Below are 22,654 nucleotides of genomic sequence, written 5' to 3'. Positions count from 1 at the left end.
GGTTGTTGTTCCGCAAGTGTTCAGAGACCTGGTTAAATACTGCGTGCTCCAGTATTTTCGACAGAAATGGTAGAAGTGAGACTGGCCTGTAGTTTTCAACCTGGGCGGGGTTGAGATTAGGCTTTTTGAGCAGTGGGGTGACACTGGCTTGCTTAAAAGTAGCAGGAAAAGTGCCAGTTTTTAGGGAGGAATTGACAATGTGTGTAACTGTAGGTTTGATAGTGGGCAGGACGGTCTGCAGGATGCGGGTGGGTATTGGATCGAGAGGACATGTTGTAGGTTTTGAGCTCAGAAGAAGTCTGGAGACCTCATCCTCGGTCAGAGGAGCAAAAGAGCAGAGTGAAGCAGCAGTAGTGGGTTTGAGCTGACTGGGCTGGTCAGGCTCAGAGAACTGGTTGCTGATTGCAGCCACCTTTTCAGTGAAAAAGGAGGCAAACATGTCTGGAGTCAGTGTAGGGGAAGGCTGAGCAGCTGGAGGAGAAAGCAAGGAGTTAAACACCATAAACAGTTTTCTGGAATCAGTAGCAGCACAGATCTTGTTCTGATAGAAGGCTTTCTTAGCGGACTGCAAGGAAGAGGTAAAGGAAACAAGTTTCTGTTTGTATGAGGACAAATCAGTGGGTTCTTGGGATTTACGCCACTTTCTTTCTGCTGCCCTGAGTCCAGTTCTTTGTTCTCTCAGAACTTCAGAGAGCTATGGACTTGGTTGTTTTTTCTTGGCTGGTTTGGACACCAGGGGGCAGAGTTTGTCCAGAGAGGATGCCAGAGAGGATCAGAGTGTTTCTGTAGCCTCATTAAAAGAAAGTGAGGAGAAGTGTGAGTGGTCAGGCATGGCAGAGCTCACCTCATCAGACAGCTGTGCTGCTATGAGGGACTTATGGTTTCTGCGGAGGGAAATTGTCTGAGTGGGTGTCTGCAATTGCGGAAAGGCAGCTGCAAATTTTACCAAGAAATGGTCTGACAGGTGTAGTGGGGTAACTGTCACATCTGCTATGGAGCAGTTACGAGTCAGCACCAAGTCAAGGACTTTACCAGCTTTGTGGGTGGGAGGAGAAGGAGCTAGTACAAGTGCAAAGGAGGAGAGGAGTGCCAGAAAGTTGTTTGCCAGAGTACTGTCAATGTGAATGTTCATGTCTCCCATGACAATCAGTGGTATGCCATCATCAGGGATGTCAGAGAGTAACATGTCCATTTCAGAGACAAAGCCATCCAGATTACCCCCTGGTGGGCGATACACAACCAGAATATATGCTTTGATGGGAGCAGTGACATTTAGAGCATGATATTCAAATGTTGTGTTGCTGCTCAACGGGCGCAGTGTGGAAAAAGACCAGTTGTCAGGAATGAGCACACCAGCACCGCCTCCTCGTCCAGTGGAGCGAGGGGTGTGGCTTAGCGTAGCGGACTCGGAGAGTGCAGCTGGTGTAGCTGAGTTTTCTGGGCGGATCCATGTCTCAGTCAGGACTAGGACCTGAATGTCTGAGAGTTTCACCAGTGAACTGATGAATTCTGTCTTGTTAACTGCGGACTAACAGTTCCAAAGACCAAAGGTAACTGAGTGTGGGCTGGGACCACTTTCTGGGAGAGCGGACAGGTTTTGCGGATTGCGTGTACGGCAGACTGTGCGTCTTTTCTGGTTGCCAACAATGACCGGGATGCGTGAGAGACACATTGTGCGTTAGACTGAAAACAGACAGGCGGCAACGGTAGTCGGTGTCCTTGCTCGGTGGACTCGCGCAGGTAGACTCGCAGGTCTTTACCCTGTGTGGTCTTCACACTTTGTGGGCTGATGCTCAAGCGCAGTCTGTGCCCTTTTAGGTACCTGAACACAGTCACAGTTATATTGGAGCTCAGTCAAAATCTTCACTTATTACGAAGGCAGGGAAGGTTGATTTATGTAGCACATTTCAACAACAAGGCAATTCAGAGTGCTCTACATAAAACATCAAAAGCCTCAAGACTGATGCAGGAGAAACATTATTAGATGACCTTTAAAAACAATTAATGGACTAGATAAAAGAAAATGAAAAGTTAACAAAAGTTACAGCGCAGTATAAGAAGTGAATAAATATGTGATTTAATAAAAGGTAGCAGCAAATAGAAAAGTCCTCCGCCTTGATTTAAAAGAAGTTGGAGGTGCAGCAGACCTGCAGTTTTTGTGAGTGTTTTCCAAATATGTATCAGTCATTCAATATTTTGATGACAGAAACACCGTGTGGTGATGTAATAGGTGGTATATGATTTGGCTCATATCACTTACTGTTAATTGATTTCCAAATTCAGTATGATTTGATACAATATCCCCTGTTAAATTTGAAGCTGGCAGAAGCCACAGCTGGGAGCCTCAGCAAAAGCAAACAGAAATCATCTTTTGGGGTTGTAATCATCATCACTGCATTACGTCCTTTTTATTTATTTATTTTAACTACTTTTTGCCAATTCACCATTTAGTTTGAGAACTAAGCAGCTACCCCATCCTTATACCCACCTGGATTAAATTCATGCATTAAAATTGGATACATAAATATGAGTAAAATAACTTTTATCCACAAAAATACTTAAAGTTGAAAAAAAAAGTACTCATCGTGCAGGCAACTCAATGAAAGAGCCTCCTTAAGGAGCTTGTAAGCACAGAAAATTCTTTTAAGTTTAGTCAAGAATTTAACTGAAAGTGGCCCTTAAGTTTTTTAAAGAAAGACTTTGGCACATTTTGCCAGATTGAATAGTTGTCACTCAGCCCTAACGCCCACTGAAAAGTCTATAATGCATGATGTTTTGTAATCATGTCTATTTGCAGTTGAGGACATGAGTCCTTTTTAGCTGAAGATTAACTTTATGTTGTACAATGATCTGATTTGATTCAGATCATATAAAATTCACCAGTAGAATGAAAAGGAAGTCTGTATTAAATTATGAAATTATAACAAATACACACACGCATTACCATTGAAGAACATGCAGCCTTTTACTTATATTATAATGAAAGTTTTAACATCACAAGGACAAGCGTGCTCAGGAAACTCAATCAAAACTTCCTTAAGGAGCTTACATGCACAGAAAATTCTTTTAAGTTTAGTCAAGAATTTAACTGAAAGTGGCCCTTAAGTTTTTTAAAGAAAGACTTTGGCACATTTTGCCAGATTGAATAGTTGTCACTCAGCCCTAACGCCCACTGAAAAGTCTATAATGCATGATGTTTTGTAATCATGTCTATTTGCAGTTGAGGACATGAGTCATTTTTAGCTGAAGATTAACTTTATGTTGTACAATGATCTGATTTGATTCAGATCATATAAAATTCACCAGTAGAATGAAAAGGAAGTCTGTATTAAATTATGAAATTATAACATATACACACACGCATTACCATTGAAGAACATGCAGCCTTTTACCTATATTATAATGAAAGTTTTAACATCACAAGGACAAGCATGCGCAGGATGGATGGGTGTAATAGTTGATCATAAAATATAAACAACTCAGTCAACTCTAGTCAACTCTATATTGCATGTTTTGCTCTCATACTTTCATACATTGTTTCCTGTGTGGAGGTTTTCAAAACTGCACAAATAATGTATGGATAATGTGCTTCCTTGCTTTAATCAGAGGCTCTATTAGATCAGACGGAGCAAGTATGAGCTGAGGGGAACATGTGTGTTTACACAAACAGGGTAAGGACAAACATAAAGACCAGATGTGTATCTATCAGTGAGGTTAACTTGTGCAGTGGCTGTGATAACAAATTCAAACTGTGTAGTCCGCTCTGCAAATAAATAAAAAAAGTATAAATATGTGGTGGTGAACAATTAAAAATCAAGGGTGTGATTATTATTTTCTATGAAATGTTTCAGAATCTTGTTATTCTTTCTCCTTCTAGTCGTGTTTGTTTTGTACCATTTAAAAAAAAAAATAAAAAAAATATATATATATATATATATATATATATATATATATAACTTAGCAGTAAATAGGTTACTCATGCAAATATCTTAGCTTCAGCTTCAACCTATACCTTTTTGGTTTATATATTAAGTACCGAAATAAATCACCACTACCATGACCTATAATGCATTTTTAAAAAAGCACTTATGTGTTTTAGGTCACATTATTAAAAGTGTTCCAAAACGTGTTGCTTGTTTGCTGTCCTTGTCTGGCCAATGATTGACTAATGATTGATTGAACTTACCTATTTATCTCCCTGAGATGCCATAAGGAGCCCAGAAACTTACCAGAGGTACCTTGGCGACTTCATCGACTGTGAGCTGCTGGTACAGGACCTGATCATGGACCTGTGCAAACTAGCTTTCCTCTTGGGAGCCCTGATCTGCACCGGTAAGAATACCAGCACCTTTGAATGTTAATAATACACACTCCACAGTTATATAAGTGTCATAAAGTATTAAAAAACTAACACAGACAAAATGTTGCTTCACTGTTAGAGTACCTTGTCAGGACAATGTTGTCCACGCTAATAAAATGAGCGTTTTCAGTACAATTTGGACAGTACAGGATGCACTAGAACAGAATTTGTTTACTTTGATGTGTTCACACTTATTTTACACAGTTTATAGGCAGCCCCAAACAACTGGAAGCAGAGACTGAATATGATCAAGCTTCACGCAAGTTTCAGAATTGATCTCATTTTCATAGACCTCTACTTCTTGAATCACATTTCTGACATCAGATTAAAAGTCTGTCTGTCTGTCTGACAGTCGAGGGCTGAAACAGGATCAAGTTGAACTGATCTTTATAAAAGTCTGTCATGTCTAAACAAACTAGATATAATGGATATATAATTCAGACATTTTCATCAGGTCATTGTATGGATTTCAAAGCCATCAACAGTTTTTAAGTATGTATGACTGAATCTGTATTATGTTTATGTATTTGTATGTGCCCATATGTGGTATTTTACCTCTTTCTTTAAATCTGTATTTCATTTTTAAATGACAATAACTTATGTTCTCTTCTGTGTGTAGACTCTGTGCAGTTTGAGACAGTTTCACAGTTACAAATGTAACCTTCTGTTTTACTCATTTTTTAAAGTAAAGTAAAGTAAAGTTACCCTTCATAAGGTGATAATTAACTAGATTGATTACTTAAATTTGAAAATGTACATTTTGGGGGTGAATTTAAAAAAATATATATATATATTCATTTATTTTGCAATTCATCCTTAATTTTACATATCAGTCTTTCATATTTAAGTCTATGGCTTGGAACTTTGTACTATTTAAAAACATTTACTGCCTCAAACATAAAACTTGAAATCCGATTTAAGCTCTCAAAACAACAACTTTATATGTAAGTAATAAGTTAATTCTTTAATTTTTTTTTTAAATAAATGTCACCATATTTCAACAGCACATGAGGCAGATATTATGTGAAAAAAATATGCTCTGCCTGCTCTTAGTGCTCCCAATGGAATCCGCAAGAATCACAAGAACAACCATTTAGAGTCGATGACTGTCAATCATTTCAACCGTGAACTGCAAACTGTCAAATTCGGCAGTGGTGATCAAATATGAATACAGATTCTGTTCCAGAAATTTATTTTACTCTGCTGTTAAGATGGAAAATGAAAAAGTTTGCTCTACTGTTTTTAACATGGCAGCTGGGTCACAAACTTTCTCATTTTACAGCTAAACTGTATTAAATATGTTTCTGAAAACATTAGGCGGTGCAGTTACAGTATCTTGATTCAAATTTGATCAGCTCTGCAGAGTTTGACAGTTTGACTGCAGTTCATGAGCAGTGATAAAAAGGACTGACAGTTGTTATCTCTGAAATGGGCCCGTGATTGGCCAGTTTCTTGAAGCCTAAAAAAGGGGGCAGTTTGAGTTGCAAAAGTCTCATGTTCTTTATTATAGGTCTTTAGCACAGTGACAACAAAATTAAAGTGCCTACCTGAGCTTCAAATATAGTCAGTGTACAGTTTACTTTACTGTTAATTCATGTTTTTGTCTCTGATTTCAGCAAGTGGTACTGAAGTGGACGGCTACATCAGAACTGAGGGAGAACAGATCCTCTCACTGCAGAGAAGATATTACTTAGTCAGCTCTGTGGCTGAGTGTGCGGCCAAATGTGACACTGAAACATTCTTCACATGCAGGTAAGTTCAAACTTTTGAACATACATCATTTTTAATATCACAATTTAACTGACTTACTAACTTTAAGACTCAGCACTCAGACCTGACACCTGCTGTGTTTTCACAGGTCTTTCACATATCATGAGAGGAACGACGAGTGTTGGACATCACCAGAAAACTCTGAAACAGAGACGCCCACTCGTGGAAAAAACACAGTACTGTATGAAAAAAAAGGCAAGTTTTTGGTCTCTTCAGTTATATAAGCATCGGAAAGTTGTTTTATTAAATGTGACTAGATGTCCAAAATCAAGGTCAGCCCGTGGCTAAGTTCTTTCATTTCCAAATTTTGATATGAGCATAAAATCCAAAGTATGAAAACAGTTATTTGTTTTTCTGTATCCGATTAACAGAATAACCGTTTTTGTGTGTTTTACTGTTTTAAATTGTTTCATACCCATGCAGCATGCTATACAGTAAACTTGTCAACAAGCCTTCCACCCAGAAAGCGGGCTGATTTTATTGAACTTAACAAAGATACAACCCTGAGAGCATATGTTTCCTCTACAGAGCTGTCTACAGATGAGTGTATGCACTGCACTGGTGAGGACTACAGGGGGAATGTGTCTGTAACAAAAAATGGCTACACCTGCCAACGCTGGGACTCCCAGACACCACACAGCCATGGCTACGACCCCAGCTTGTAAGACTACAACACAGTTTATCAATCTGTCAATCAACCTCAGGCAGGATTTAATCATATACAATGAATATTTTCAGACCTGTGGCTTTGACATCTGTTATCATGAAAACTTTTGGACATCTGGTGTGTAACCATCTCTCCATAGAAAGCAAACAGGCCTGTTGATGACGATTTTTCATTATGCCTCCACTTGACTTTCAACACTTCAAGGCCTCTAACACCATCCAGGCTGCAGAACAGACTCTTTCATATGGTGGTGTTGACGGGTCTTTGACTTTTTGTTGGGGAAAAGGCAGATGATCAAATGTAACAACAGAGTCTCCAAATCCTTAACTATCAGCACTGGGCTCCACAGGGGTGTGTGATGTTCCCACTCCTGTAACTGTTGTTCAGAAATTACTGTATTTCTTACTACTTGTGTGTTGATGCTTAAACAGCGGATGAGACCTCAGTGGTGGGTTTAATCTTAAACAACAATTACACATCTTACAGGAATGAGGTTTTATCCCTGGTAGACTGATGCAGTAGTAGTGTAGTTTCCCAGGATCAGTCGGGGTCACCTGCTGTTTAAAAACAACAAGTCAAACAATTCAGCTGTTTTCTAGAGGCTTAACAGTGCTTTTTGTCCTAATGATTTATTTTAATGTTTTATTTCTGCTTCGTCTAGTCTCCCAGATGAGCATCTTGAGGAAAACTTCTGCAGAAACCCAGATGGAGAATCCCAACCGTGGTGCTTCACCACTGACCCGTCCAAACGATGGGACCTCTGCTCTATACCCCGCTGCAGTAAGTCCTCCTATCTCAGTATGTTTCCTTGAGGGTGCAATTTGTAATTTCCAGACATCCAGGCCAAATGAATTGGGGCAGTAGTTTTCCCATTCTCAATGTTACAAGTGAGATTCCTATGGATATCTTTCCAACAGGTTGGGATGTTTCATTTCAAACATTAAACAGCGGACATTATTTTACTTATAGCAGTGAGGTTCTCTGTCTGCAGCTCACGAACGTTTAACATAACACACTGACTCTCCAGTATGTCCCCCTTATATAATAGATAATATTATATATAAAATTGCTAAACATATTTGGTAGATGGTGGTACGGTGGTGCACTGGTCGCCCCACAGCAGTCGGGTTCCAGGTTCAAACCCTCCAGCCGGCCACGGTCCCTCTGTGTGGAGTTTGCAAGTTCTCCTCATGTCAGCATGAGTTTTGTTCGGGTTCTTCCTGTCCAAAGACATATAGGTGGAGTTAAAGTATAACTCTAAGTTGTCTGAGGGTGTGAATGTGAGCATGAATGGTCGAATCTATATGCAAGGCTTGTTTTTTTGACAATATGTGTTTAGCAACTGTTCAGTAATTACCTTTTTTCACCTCATTTTGTTCGTTAAGCATCTGAGCCTCCCACCATCGTACCAGAGATGAACTGTGCCAGTGGTAACGGAGAAGCATACCGAGGCACAATTGCTGTGACTAAATCTGGCAAAACGTGCCAAGACTGGTCGGCTCAGACGCCACATGTCCCCACCCGCGGGCCAGATAACTACCCCTGCAAGTAAGAGCTACTGCGAATGAAAAGTTTTTTTTTATAAAAGAGGAACATATGGTATGTTGCCTTCATCGTTTGATTTGTGAGAAAGTTTATTAGCAGATCGCCCCTTGAGATGAACCATCTCATTTTTGAGGGGTCCAACACAAAACATACATACAAACAAATACACTACATTACAATGGACACAATCACAACATACATATTTCACATTATCCTGGCCTTGAAAAGTCATGAAAACCATTGAACGTTTTGTAAAAATCATGGTTTTGTGTGGGCCAGTCAACTCATCCAACCATGCCTTTATGGACTTTGCTTTGAGCACAGGGGCACAGTCATGCTGGAACAGAAAAGGGCCTTCCCCAAACTGTTCCCACAAATTTGGAAGCATAGAATTGTCCAAAATGTCTTGATAAGCTGAAGCATTAAGATTTCTCTTCAGTGGAACTACGGAGCTGAGGCCAGCCCCAGAAAAACATCCCCACAGCATTAACCCTCCTCCACCAGACTTTACAGTTGGCACAATGCAGTCAGGCAGGTAATGTTCTCCTGGCATTCGCCAAACCCAGACACGTCCATCAGACTGCCAGAGAGAGAAGCATGATCCGTCATGCCACAGAACACATTTCCACTGCTCCAGAGTCCAGTGGCGGCATGCTTTACGTCACTCCATCTGACACTTGGCATTGTGCTTGGTGATACTTGGCCTGGAAATACATGCCATGAAGCTCCCGGCACACAGTTTTTTTGCTGTTAATGCCACAGGAGGTTTGGAACTCTGCAGTTATTGAGTCAGCAGAGCTTTGGTGACTTTTACACACAATGCACAGCACTGGGTGACCCTGCCCTGTAACTTTGTCTGCCTTTACAAAACTTTGTTAAAGAATGGGTTGTTCTAAAGAGCTCACCGAATTCGGGTGTGGTACTGTAATGGGATGCCACCTAACAAGTCAGTTGGTGAAATTTCTTTCTTCATAAATATTCCATGATCAACTGTAAGTGGTATTATTACAAAGTGGAAGCATTTAAGAACCACAGTAACTGCATGGCCAGGTGCTTGATTTTGTGCACCTGTGGCAATGGGACTGAATAAAACACCTGAATTCAATGATTAAGAGGTGTGGCCCGATACGTTGTCCATACAGTGTATATATAGATATATATGTGTGTGTGTGTGTGTGCGTAAATAATCTTGATTTCAATTGAATAATTGTGATTATTATTTTTGCCACACTCGAGGAGCAGCCCGCTCCTGTTTCAACAGTCAAATAATAAGATTAGCTCCCTCTGATGCTGACAAACTGGTGTCTGTAATGAAGATGTGAATTAAGTATTTGGAGAGAAACCAAAAGAATAAAGTTTGTCCAGACATAAAAAGTGATCAACAATGCAACACTAACCTTATCTAATCTAATCTAATGGTGAGTTTTCATTGCCATTTTCAGAAGCTTTAAACATGTCATATCTGTGTTCATCATTATTACTGTCTGCTGTTTGTCAGAGGCCTGGATAAAAACTACTGTCGTAACCCCGACAATGGAATTAAGCCCTGGTGTTACACCACTGACAATGAAACTCGCTGGGAGTACTGCGATGTGCCGAGCTGTGAGGTAGAAGAAGGTATAGCGTGATGATGATTTCTGACCCATTTACAATAACATTAATGTCAGTGGTGATGAAGGTAGAGAGCATGTCGTAATCAGCTTGATTTTCTTTCTCTTGCTGCAGGTGGTACAGAGAGCCCTCCAGAGGAGCTAGACTGCTATGAGGGGGATGGATCAAGTTACCGTGGCCAAACAGCAGAGACCATCAGTGGAATAAGATGTCAGGCGTGGAGCACCATGTTTCCTCACAGTCACAATTATACTCGACAGAACTACCCCAACGGGTGAGTTCAGATAGCCATAACAAGTGAACAGAGACAATTGGCTCCTTTGATGCTAAGAGTGAAACCAAAAATCTTGTACAACATTGATTCTTGCTGTCCTGAAGTTCCAGGTTTTCTCTTTCAACAGGGACCTCAGGAGGAACCTGTGCAGGAACCCTGACGGAGACGAAGCTCCTTGGTGTTACACTGTAGACCCTCATGTCCGCTGGGAGTACTGCAGCCTGGAGAAATGCCCCAGTTCTTCAGAAGCTACACCCACAGCTGAGCCCCCTACTGCTGAAATCCCCTCTACTGCAGCTCCACCTCCTAAAGGTCAGTTTGTCAACATTTGAGACATGCGTTTGTCACATTTTTAGTTTGTTTTCTGATTTATTTGGTCTCTCTTTTTTCTTTTTTTTTCCTTTTTTTTTGCTGCATTAGACTGTAAGACTGGAAATGGAGCAACATATCGAGGTCCAACCTCCGTCACCTCTAAGGGTCTGACCTGCCAGGCCTGGAGTGCCCAGAGCCCTCACCTCCACAACAGCTTCACCCCAGAGAGTCACCCCGACAAGGGTCTGGATGGAAATGTAAGTGTGTGTGTGTGTGTGTGTGTGTGTGTGTGTGTGTGTGTGTGTGTATGTGTGTTTTCCTGCGTGTGCTTTTTTAGCTGTAGACTGTTGAATTTTCTCTTTGGATTTTCTGAACAAATTCATGTTAAAAGTTGGTAAATCATTATTTTTGTTTAGAATTCACTGATTCCTTCCTTGTATGTCACTGTTAGAGCTGCAGAAACCCACAAGACGATGTGAGGGGACCGTGGTGTTACACTACTGACAATAACACGAGATGGGACTACTGTGACATCCCAAACTGTGGTATGTGAACCCTTTTTGTATGTAAGTTACAAGTAATTGCTGAATATTTTAATGACTCTGCGTACATGCGTTTTCCAGTGACTATTGCCATTAAAGGAACAGTATATAAGGTTTAGTTAGATATATTGGCATGAATGGAATATAATAAGTGTCTTTTCCACCATGTTTCTGCAGAAGCTCTGGACAAACCAAACACTAGTTCTAGATAGGGATCATTTGCATTTTTGTCCCGAACACTGTGATTAGCAGCCCCTCTGCGAAGACCAGGGTCAAAAAATAGTGTTTTTGTTACCTAAAACTGCTTTCTTTACTGTTTTAACAATTTAAATCACTGGTCCACTTTTGGAGAAGAGGAGATCTCTGCTGATAGCTCAGCTTTTGGTAAAAATCTCCTAGATAAGAAAAAAATTGAGCACACATTAACAGGTGCTGGGCTAGCAGTCTGTCTGCTGCCTGCAGAACTGCTTTATTCTGTGTTTTTACCAGTTTAAATCACCTGGTGTGTTTGTTTTGGAGAGGAAGAGACCTCTGTGAAAATTCGGCTCCTGGTAAAAATCTGCTGAACAATGAACACTGAAGGAATCCTGACCCGAATCCACGATCCTCACCAAGAGATGCAAAAACCCAACAGAAGAGAAATAAACCTTTTTCACAACAGACATTCTAACTTGGCGTGGTAGGAAAAGCCCAGGGCCACATGCACATATGATGTATATGCACAAAAAACATTTGTATGCTGTTTTTCCAAACATAATGGATACATTTATAAAGGAGGAATGTGCAGTGAGAATGGCACATATGGCACGCATTCTTTAGAGCAGGCGTACACACAGTTTTAGCTGAAATAACTGTGGTTGATATGATAAGAAGGAGATTAAATATAAGTTGAGAGATGGAAAACAGTGTTTTAAAGCTGTTTGCCAACTTCACTAATTGTTTTATTTTTTGTTGCAGCCTATACAGCATTCTGTAAATGTCAATCAAAAGCACATTTATAGAGTCAAACAGTTCTATTCATCTAGAGGGCTGTATACATGCTCCCCTGGGGAGATTTGTCTTTCCCATTTACAACAGTTACATGCACTATTTTTCAAGTTATTTGTGATAAAATGATGCCTAACAGTCGGTACATCATTTGGGAAATCCACAATTGTTCATGAGAAAAAAAAATGTCCTAGAGCCTCCATCTGATTTTATTTCTAAAATGCCTGTCACACATGTTAACCTGAAATTACCTGGACATTAATCTGAAGAATTGTATGTGAAAATGCAAATGTTCGAATCAGATGGGTTTTGCTGAGGTCAAACTCTAAATCTTCTTTCTCTCTAATGTTAAGGATCTAGTAATAAAGTCCCTTTTTTGTTCATCTTACTTTTTTTATTGTATGTTATGATCCTTAGCCTCACATGCGGCTTGCCATGGCTATAAACTTTAAGTCCTGATAAATGATACCAGTTCAGACAAAGTCAATGTTTGTGTTTCACTTATTTTGTGAGAGTTCATGACTTTGATCTTTCTTAATAACTAGCCAAAGTTGAAAGGACATGTGGGACTCCAGTCTTCAAACCGAAACGTTGTCAGGGTCGGATTGTGGATGGCTGCGAGTCTAATCCTCACTCGTGGCCGTGGCAAATCTACCTCTTGATCCTGTGAGTAGAACAAGCGACTTGCAACATTTACAAAATGTGTTAAAAGTTTCAGTGATATTGGGTTTTCAAAAGATGATGCCTCACTTTGTTCCTCCAGTGTATACAGTGAGGTCACAGAGATATCCATCAGTTTTTCTAGATAAATAACGGGTGAAAAATCCAGACAGTCACAATTAGGGAAACAAGTTAAACGTTTTTATTGTTATTATTATTATTATTAATAATAATAAACAGATTGAAGATTTTTTCTTATATTCAGAACTTCTGAAGAGTCTTTCAAGAACTTGGAAATACCTTCAGAAGAGCAGTAAGCCTAAATATTTTTAAAAGACCTGGGTTTTTCATACATTGCAGGTTACTTATATTTTGGAAAATCTGATGGATACATCTTTGTGAAAACAGGCAAACAATATCCAATATTTTAACAATGGGACTGTGGTGTAATGTAATTAATTTGCAAAATAAAACCCATATTTTACCGAGTACGACCCCCTTACATGGTCAATGCCAAAATCAAAAGAGGACCATGCACCAAGATGAACAAAATCAAAATATGTAGAAACTAGTATTGAATATTATTAAAACAAATACATTATATGTGTAGAGAGAATCATATTTTCCCGGATATTTTTCTGTAGTTGTTAAAATGGAGAAATCTGATATTAAAGGTCCAGTGTGGAGGATTTATTAGCATCTAGCAATGAGGTTGCTAAACTGAAACTTCTCATGTGCTAAGCTTTTAGGAGAACTACAGTGGCAGACGCTATAAATGTAAAAATGCAAACAGCTGTAACTAGAGCTTGTGTTTGATGTGTCCATTCTGGGCTACTGTAGAATAACATGCTGGACTCTGTGGAAGAGGACCTACCTACCCATTCTTATTTTTAGGTGATTGTAAACTAATGAAAAGATAGTCATGACTTTTATATTAAGTATCTGCCAAAACATGCCCCTAAATCCTACACATTGGACCTTTAACAGTGGATGTTGGCTGATATATTTCAGTATCTTCATCATATTCTTATTTCATTCATTTAATTTAGTTGTGATGTCTGTTTAAGTCCATGTTTTTTATTCCCCTTGAAAACAAACTGCTGCATTTGAAGGGGTTCTGTATCTGTAAATTACTGAAATAATATTGTATTTTTAATAAGTTATATTTTTATATCGTCGGTTATACTTTAATATGTTTCTTTGTGTCTCTTTCTACCAGGAATGTAATGCGTCGATGTGGTGGAAGTCTACTTAACCCTCACTGGATCCTTACTGCTAAACACTGCATGCGCCAGTCAGAGCCAATAAAAAAAAAATATCATCATCAAATCTAAATCCTGTAATCACTGTACAGCTCATGAGTGTGTTTATTGATGTTTTTTGTTTGCTGTAGTTCCGACGACCCTGGAAACTACGTGGTAACCCTGGGTGCCCATAATTTGAAAAAAGAAGAGACATCACAACAGAAGAGGAACGTGGAGAAAATTGTACTTGGACCGGGTGATAGTGACATTGCTCTTGTCAAACTGCAGAGGTAAAAACTGAACCATCCTGCTATCACTTCTAATAATACTAGTGCAAATACTAAGTTGTAATGACACTGATACAACTATTCTTAATTCAATGGTGCCACTTTATGGTTGAAAGTTAATATGTGCATTTACTCAAGCACGTGTTATTTCTACAATTCTACAATTCTACAGTTTCATTTAGCAGACGCTTTTGTCCAAAGCGACGTACAACACAAGCAAGAATTTAGACTATTTTATTTGCTTGATTATATTCATTTTCAGCTACTCTATACCTCTACTCCACTACACCTCAGAGGCAAATATTGTACTTCTTACTGAGCTTCAATTTCCTGATAACTTCATCTTAGTTTTACTTTGAAGAGTCATCTTAAAAATACAGAATGTAATGAGTAATATATTATTATGCTACCCACAAGTATCAAAAGTGCCCATTAGCATGTATCTTAGTTAAAATCAGCTACATGTTTACCTGCTGCACCATTAAAGTATTGTACAAGGGTTTGCATCAATTTTATAATCCAAAGCAGGAAGCAGCAGCGCGCAGGTTCACATCTGTCTATAGAAGGACCAGTACACTCAAAATACCATCATTGTCACTTTTCTTTTAGAAATAGAATGAAACTTGGTCTGTACTCTCTTATGGTCGTACCAGATCACCATCAAGTTTAATCAAGATTCCTCAGAGAAAACTCGAGTTATGGCCCATTTCCTGCTAAGCCCGCCCGGCAATGTTTTTTCCATCAATGTCGGCCACGTTTTTTGACCGATCTTGCTTTTGCTGTGTATCACATTTGTGTTAATCAACTAAATATTCATCGAGTTCTTTTAATTAACTTTTTTTCAAACAATTCATAATAGGGGGAAATCTATTGGGCAAACCTTAATGGTCCAAGAGTCATCTTTGAAATGAGTGAGCTGGACTTCTGTGGCAAATATCAAATCAATCGGGCTTATGATATGAAGGGTGTGGGCTTTCCAATGTTGGCCTTAATTGCAGAGTCACCATGTGGCTGATTGGGGTATTTTTGAGTAGGCGCGTTCAGAACGTCACTCCAGATGTCTCTTGTGAGTTTCATCAGCGTTAGTTAAAGTCATCTTGAGTTATAAGTTAAAATTTAAGAGGCCACACCCACTTCTGCCAATCAACATGGCACTTCAGATTTTGGTTAATACTTGGTCCCAGAGCATGCGTACTAAATGTGGTCAAATTCTGTCCAGTAGTTTTTAAGGAAAACATTTTTGGTATTTTTGGTATCCACTGAGGGTGAAGATGAAAATACTTTGTTGCACTTATTCCTCAACACGTATCTACCAGGACTTTGTTTTGGGTAATTTTGTTCAAACTCCGACTTTTGCGAACAGAAGTTTAACAGAAGTTTGTATATTCCTTCAAGATGGTATAAATCAAGTTTGGTCTTAATACACTCAGAATTCCTCAAGTTCTTTTCATTTTACACATTGTGAAAATTAGCACAAAATCTAGTGAGAGCGACCTTTATGGTCCAGAGGCTTTTTGTCGAGCACATTGAGCTGCACACGTGTGCAGTTTCGTGTCAATAGGACTTGCAGTGTGAGGGGCCAGGCCGTCTGGATAAAACATTTTCAATGTGAATTATAGCTCCACCATGTGGTCTATGTGGTTCACGTGTGTTGGGAAGCATTTGCACATCATGTTCAGTTATTGGGCCTAATGACAGGTTATAGCTCATTCCACTTAACAGGAATTGAAGATTTGGCTAAAGGTGAAAAATAATAATAATGATGACAAAAAAACGACCTTTCAGGTTTGAAACCTAATCATATAATATACAGTAATCTGAAATGGGCCTGCTGGGGCATGCTCACACTTTTTTATTTCTTTCAGGAAGACTTTGAATGCATAACTTCTCCTTGGAACTGAATATTTCTACAATGTCCATGCTATTTTTAAGAAGGAAATCTGAGTACTTTTATCAACGCTGGTGTTTTGTGTGTTTTCAGCCCTGTAGAAATAAATGACTATATCATGCCAGTCTGTCTACCAGAGAAGGACTACACGGTTCCTGTTAGAGCTGAGTGTTACGTTTCAGGATGGGGTAAAACCCAAGGTAATGTATGTCATGTGTTTATGCGTGCTCTTGTGCTGCTGTCTTTGTGGGGACAAAGTCAAGTGGAGAGTGTGGTCGTTTTGAAAAGTTTGGACTCTGGCTGGTCTTCAACATCTTCTCAAATATTTTCAGTTCAGTTTTATTTATAAAGCCCATCATCACAAATCACAATTTGCCTCAGAGGGCTTTACAGCATATTTCATCCCTCTGTCCTTAGACCCTTACAGAAACACATTTTAGTGATCTGTTAATCTGTAAAATGAGATAAATAATGCGGCTGAAAAACACATTTCTAAAAACATTTGAGATGATAAATAGGTAACGCAAACTTGATTCACGTTTGATCAGTGCTGCACAGTTTGACAGTTTGACTGCAATTCATGAGCAGTGATTGACATTATTGACAGCTTTGTTACTGTCTCCTCAGCTCTGATTGGTTGTTTTCTGCAAATGAAAATATGACTCAGTTGTTTTCATAAAAGTTACCCAGAAGAAATTAGAAGAAATACTAAATTAAGGTAAACCTGCAGTAACTACTGGTTGCTCTACAAATTCTTTAAGGCAAAGTTGCAAAAGGGACAAACACGACAAGAGTTATCCGTTATAAAAGCAAAATTATTTGAATTGAGCCCATATTTAAGGAAAAGGTTGCATTTTGAACACATTTTTAGCTTTTCAATTAAAAATACCCTAGATATTCTGTGATTAGAAATGAGATAATGATGATATTGCTTTGGAGATAAATGATGCTGATGATTCAAGCTTAGAAAAAAAGCAACAGATGGTTAATCTTAATAAGTATCACAAACTGTCTTAGATCATATGTACTCAAATATTTGCTCAAATGCACGATCAAGTATACAATCAAACGTTCAAATATACTGTAACTTATCTATATTTTGTGAGTTTAAACCAACAGAGGTCCCAAAGCTGGAACTTGCACTTCTGAGTTGAATCATTTATAATTTGTTTTTTTTTTTCGATCTTAAAAGCTGAACAGGGAAGGAAAAGTGAGGCTGCAGTCTGTGAGCTATGCATATTTCTATGCATGAGGCCAAGATTTATAACTTTTTTGGTACATGAAAGTAGATCAAAGGCACAACATAGTATTTAAAGATTCTGTAAGCTGTTTACATTACGGGTGCCTTCACAGCTATGTTGTTAGGTCCAGACCTTCGGACTTTTCAGTTTGATCTGAACCAAAATGACAGGTGTGAAACCTCCCCTGGTCCATGGTCCAGACCAAACAGCTGAACCTCGGTCCAACCAAAGGAGATGGTCTCGGTCCGGATCAAACTGAACCACTGTCCGGTTCATGTCCAGCGTGAAAGCATTATTATGAAAGGTTCAGACTTATGTACCAGTGACAGGAAATTATGGCAGGCTAACACCGACGTTACCAAAACAAAATGAGCTGCGGAAGCACATGGGGAGAGACTTAAATCCACCGATTCCTCCTTGTACTTCAAATTTGTTCTACCGTACTGCAAAGATAGCCCGCTTTTTTTCAGCAGTCTTTAGAATCCTTTAAATGTTTCAAAGTAAAATGCCTTGTGTCAGCAGCTGATGGGTTCTGTCCACAGATTCTGTCTGTCAGAGGGCTGTTGTTGTTGAGGGAAGCAGGGAAGTTGTAGAAAACAGCCATCTTTGCATTTCCTTATTTCTGTTATAGAGTCAATATAATAATCAAAACACAATTTTCTATTCCTGCTGACGAACATGTTGCACGTGTAGAAATATGGCGAACCACAGTTTATCTAGATGTACCGCAGTTGACACGCTCCTGACCACCGCTGCTCAGGTGGGCAACGTGGATGCTCTAACTTGATAATATAGGCACCGAAATAAAAAAACCAACACGTAAATGTTAAGTATAGAGATGCAACCCAAGTAGTTGATGATATGATGTACGTTTATCATGTAAAGTCCATTAGTTTGTTCGCATTAATTGCGGTGTGAAACTGGACTAAATTTATACAATGTGAAAAAAATGTGAACCTTGATTCGGACCTTGATCCGGACTCTCAGGTGTAAAAGCACCTGAAGTCATCTGCTGGGGTGTGGCTTGGCTTTTCTCTCTGTCAGCTGCATATTAAAGTCTACTGCATCCTGCCTGCCACAGGTGTTTCTCTTCAAAGTATTTTTGAGACACCAGTGTTTTTGTCTTTTCATCAAAGGGTTAACTTGTGTGATGGGCCACTTTTCTGGACAGTGTTGGGGTATTTTACACGACAGTAACTGTATGGAGGTGTGTTGCAGATGGGACAGTTTCGGACGTGCTGAAGGAAACTAGTGTCCCTGTGATCGAGAAAAAGGTCTGTGATGATGTAGAGTACTGGAACGGCAGAATCAAAGACGATGAGATGTGTGCTGGATACAACGAGGGAGGAGCAGACAGCTGCGGGGTATGAAAAAGTAGAACTGATGAACATTTTAGAAAATGTCATAGCGTTGTGCTTTGCTGTTTGCCACAGTGTCTTTTGCGATATGTCTATTAAATTAGTTAATTGGACTTGTTTGTTGCTCCTTGTCCTAATGGACTCAGAGTTCAGCAGATTATTATTTAAATGTTATTGTTAATAATTGCAATTATTGCCAAACGTGTAATTTCAGACCCAGGGCATACAATTTTATACAAGTTTGAATTCTTCAGAAATATTTGACCTACATCTGTTTTTGAATATACATTTTCCATATCTGTGTCACTTGTAGTTCAAAGACCTAAAACTTCTCTTCCTTCCTGCTTTGCTGGTGTTCTTTTCCTCTCTCGTTTTAGACCAAAAACTAAAACATTTATTTTCTTGCTGCAGGGTGACAGCGGTGGTCCCATGGTGTGTATTAAGAATAACAGGTACATCCTGCAGGGGGTGACATCGTGGGGCCACAAACATTGTGGCATTGCCATGAAGCCCGGTGTCTATGTTCAAGTCTCCAAGCATCTCGACTGGATAGAGAAGACCATCAATGACAACTGAATACCATCCACCTTAAATATGTACTTTTACACAGATGTACTGCAACGTGACTGCTGTTGCCTGATATTATCTGATGTGAAAACAGATGATTTTGTTACATTGAACATTGAACAGATCATGTTCCTGGTTGCTGAACAATAAAACATACAATGGAAATGGGGAAGTCATGCGTTTTAGAAAACACACAAAAGAAACTACTTCTTTGGTTTCAGCTATCTATGGACACAAAGACAACACAAAATAAAAATAAGCCAAAAGGTAAATATATATTAAGAGGAAATAAAAATAAAGCAAAATATTGCAAAAGACAGAAAAGGAAATACAGATTACAAAAAATACAATGCATTTATTAAAAGTGTATTATTAAAAAGACTGCACCTATAATTTTCTGACAATTTAAGACAATCTTAAAAAAAATTACACAAAAAGGGATTTTAGAATAACATTCTAATAAATTATATAATTTGAATATTACAACAATTTCTGCACTGCCCTATGGTGGTCACAGATTATAACAGCACTTGTTTCTGTATAATTACGCACTGTGACCACACAGATAATAAATAAATACAAACAGGAAATAAAGTAAGGCAAAGTGCAGCCAAAGACAACATAAATAGCCAAGAAAAATATAATTATATTATTAAAAATGTACTTAAATAAAATACTATAACTTAAATGTTCCACCATTTTAGGATCATCATACTGAAAAAATAATTTAAACTGGTCTGTAGAATAACACTGTAATCAAATGTATTTTACTTATATATATATTTTTAAATGTCACTACACTGCCCTCCGGTGGTCGCAGCGTGTTACTATAGTCGGTTCTGTGTAACTACGCACTGTGACCACCAGAGGTCAGTAAAGAGACATAATGAATTAATAGGAAATAAAAAAATTAAGGAAAAGAACAGCACAAAACGACAAATAAAGACTATAAAAAAACAATTTTAAATCATATAATTAAAAAAAACAGTAGCACTACAATGAACAAATACTTAAAGATCATCTCACCTAGACCTTAAATAAAGTGATTTTAGACACTGTAATATAGTTTATTATATGTCTATGTCATTATGTCATTACTATGTCATTTGTAAATTACAATAATGTCGCTTGACTGCCCTCTGGTGGCACGTATGATCACTGTATTGAACATTAAAATCTTGCTAAGGTGGTCTATGTCTTTTCCACAATACAGAAGATTAAAAAACTTATGAAAACGTTTAATTAATTATTGATTTATTATATTGCAATTGTATTTGTTAGCTCATGTCTCTTCGCTGCCCTCTAGTGGTCACAGTGGTTAATTACACCAAACTGATTGTAGTTACACTGTGACCATTGGAGGGCAGTGTAGAGACAGTTGTAATATTCAAATTACATAGTAAAATATAAATGATTACAACGTTATTCTAACATTTTAAAGTAAAGTTTATATTTAAGTGTTAGATCATTTTAGTTGTAGTATTTTTTCAGAGAATTTTCTTAATTATTTCATTGTTTTTTTTACTTCCTCTTAATATTCAATATCCATTAATTTATTCATTCATTCTTCATTTATTTATTCATTTATTTATTTGTTTATATATTTATTTGAAGCTATTTGTCTTTACTGCCCTCCGGTGGTCAGCGCTTCATTACATAGAGCCACATGTAGTTACACGCTACGTCCACAGGAGGGCAGTCTAGAGACGTTGCCATATTCAAATGACTTATTATAATATTGCAATGTTATTCTAAGATCCCCTTTATTCAATGTTGAATTAAGATAGTCTAAAGTGTCAAACCACTATAGTTAAAGTATTTTTTAAAGTGCACTTTTCACAATTTTATTGTAATTTTTAAAATCTCTTTTCATTTAACAGTCTTCAAATTAATTTTCTTTCATTTTTATATTTCCTGTTTTATTTAATTAATGAATTTAATTATTTATTAATTCATCTATTTATTTTATATACTTGATTATTAATAGTTTATGAGCTTGTTATTGAATGTATGTTTGATCATATCTATTTACTGCCCTCATGCGGTCACAGTGGGTAATTACATATAACCGACTGTAGTTACACACTGCGACCACAAGAGGATAGTGTAGAGACGTTGTAAAATTAAAAACGACATTGTATGATAAAATAAATTACAAAAATCTAAAATCCCATTTTTTTCATGTTTAATTAAGATTGATCTAAAGTGTCAGAGCATCCTTAGTAAGTAGTGTTTTTAAACTGTGCTTCTCATGATTTTATTGTATGTTTTCTAATCTCTAATCAATTTACTGTCTGAAGCAACATTTTGCTTTAATTTTATTTATTTATTTTATTTGTTTTATTCATTTGTTTATTTTATGTATTTGATTATTGTCATAATTAATTTATTTGATTATATTTTTATTTGTTTCGATCATGTCTCTTCACTGCCCTCTGGTGGTCCCAGTTCGTAAATAAAAATAAGCGGTTGTAGTTACACCTGTGACCACGGGAGGACAGTGTAGAAACGTTGTTGTTATATTCTGATGTCAAAGTAAAGTATACCTGATTACAATGTTATTCTAAAGACTTTTTTCAATATTATTTAAAAAAAAAAAAAATTTATCTTATAGTGTTGAATCATTTTAGTTGTAATATTTTTCTCAAAGTATATTTTCAATAATTTCATCAATTTCATTTCTTCTTTTGTGGTACTGAGCCTTAATTTTTACTTCCTCTTAGTATTTATATATTTATTATTTATAGATATGTCTCTATATTGCCCTCTGGTGGTGACAGTGCTTAATTACACAGAACCAAATATAGTTACATAATGTGACCATCGGGGGGCAGTATATAACAATTCGTTTTATTTATTTACTTATTTATTTATTTACTTCACTCTAAAATATCTTTGATGTACTGTTTAATTAAGATTCTAAAATTTATTTTATATAATTTTTAATCGAGATTGTCTGAACAATAGAGTTGTAGTATTTTTAAAGTACAATCTTCTAATCTGTATATTATCTTTTTTAACGATATTTTGGTTTAATTTTCATTTGCTCTTAAAATAAACTTATCTATTCATTTAATTTCATTTAAGTATTTAACTATTTTAATTATTTGTTTTATTGTAAATTTATTTATTTTTGATCATGTCTATTTACTGTCCTCTGGTGGTCACAGTGCGCAATTACAAAAAAAACAACACATGTAGTTACAGTCTTTGACCACCGGAGGGCAGCAGAGAGTCTGATGTATTTTTCAAAGTACAATATAATTTAATACATTTATGACAACTACAGCGCTTAAGTCGCTCGTCTCTTCTTCCACTGTTTTGTGTTTTTTTTACAGAAA

General features: G+C 37.6%; 2 protein-coding genes across 2 annotated transcripts in view; both read left to right on the top strand.

The window, feature by feature from the left end:
- LOC121949952 (apolipoprotein(a)-like) overlaps positions 1-19,478 on the top strand; it is a 38,801-nt gene extending 19,323 nt beyond the window's left edge. The window contains exons 19-35 of the mRNA XM_088079455.1: positions 4,204-4,332; positions 5,977-6,112; positions 6,219-6,325; positions 6,659-6,791; positions 7,459-7,577; positions 8,183-8,345; positions 9,841-9,959; positions 10,068-10,227; positions 10,355-10,539; positions 10,648-10,796; positions 10,991-11,084; positions 12,614-12,734; positions 13,948-14,022; positions 14,122-14,262; positions 16,241-16,347; positions 18,607-18,752; positions 19,158-19,478. Coding sequence (XP_087935581.1) covers positions 4,204-4,332; positions 5,977-6,112; positions 6,219-6,325; positions 6,659-6,791; positions 7,459-7,577; positions 8,183-8,345; positions 9,841-9,959; positions 10,068-10,227; positions 10,355-10,539; positions 10,648-10,796; positions 10,991-11,084; positions 12,614-12,734; positions 13,948-14,022; positions 14,122-14,262; positions 16,241-16,347; positions 18,607-18,752; positions 19,158-19,322 — 2,249 coding nt within the window. The 3' untranslated portion in view covers positions 19,323-19,478. The remainder of the gene's footprint in view (positions 1-4,203; positions 4,333-5,976; positions 6,113-6,218; positions 6,326-6,658; positions 6,792-7,458; positions 7,578-8,182; positions 8,346-9,840; positions 9,960-10,067; positions 10,228-10,354; positions 10,540-10,647; positions 10,797-10,990; positions 11,085-12,613; positions 12,735-13,947; positions 14,023-14,121; positions 14,263-16,240; positions 16,348-18,606; positions 18,753-19,157) is intronic.
- Positions 1-22,654, top strand: part of LOC121950559 (peroxisomal succinyl-coenzyme A thioesterase-like) — a 36,950-nt gene that overhangs the window by 2,601 nt on the left and 11,695 nt on the right. The window lies entirely within an intron of this gene.

Source organism: Plectropomus leopardus, chromosome 7 (assembly GCF_026936395.1).
Source record: "Plectropomus leopardus strain MGB_pleo_1.0 chromosome 7, ASM2693639v1, whole genome shotgun sequence".
In the NCBI taxonomy this organism is placed as follows: domain Eukaryota; kingdom Metazoa; phylum Chordata; class Actinopteri; order Perciformes; family Serranidae; genus Plectropomus; species Plectropomus leopardus.
This window is presented reverse-complemented; position numbering and strand designations above follow the sequence as displayed.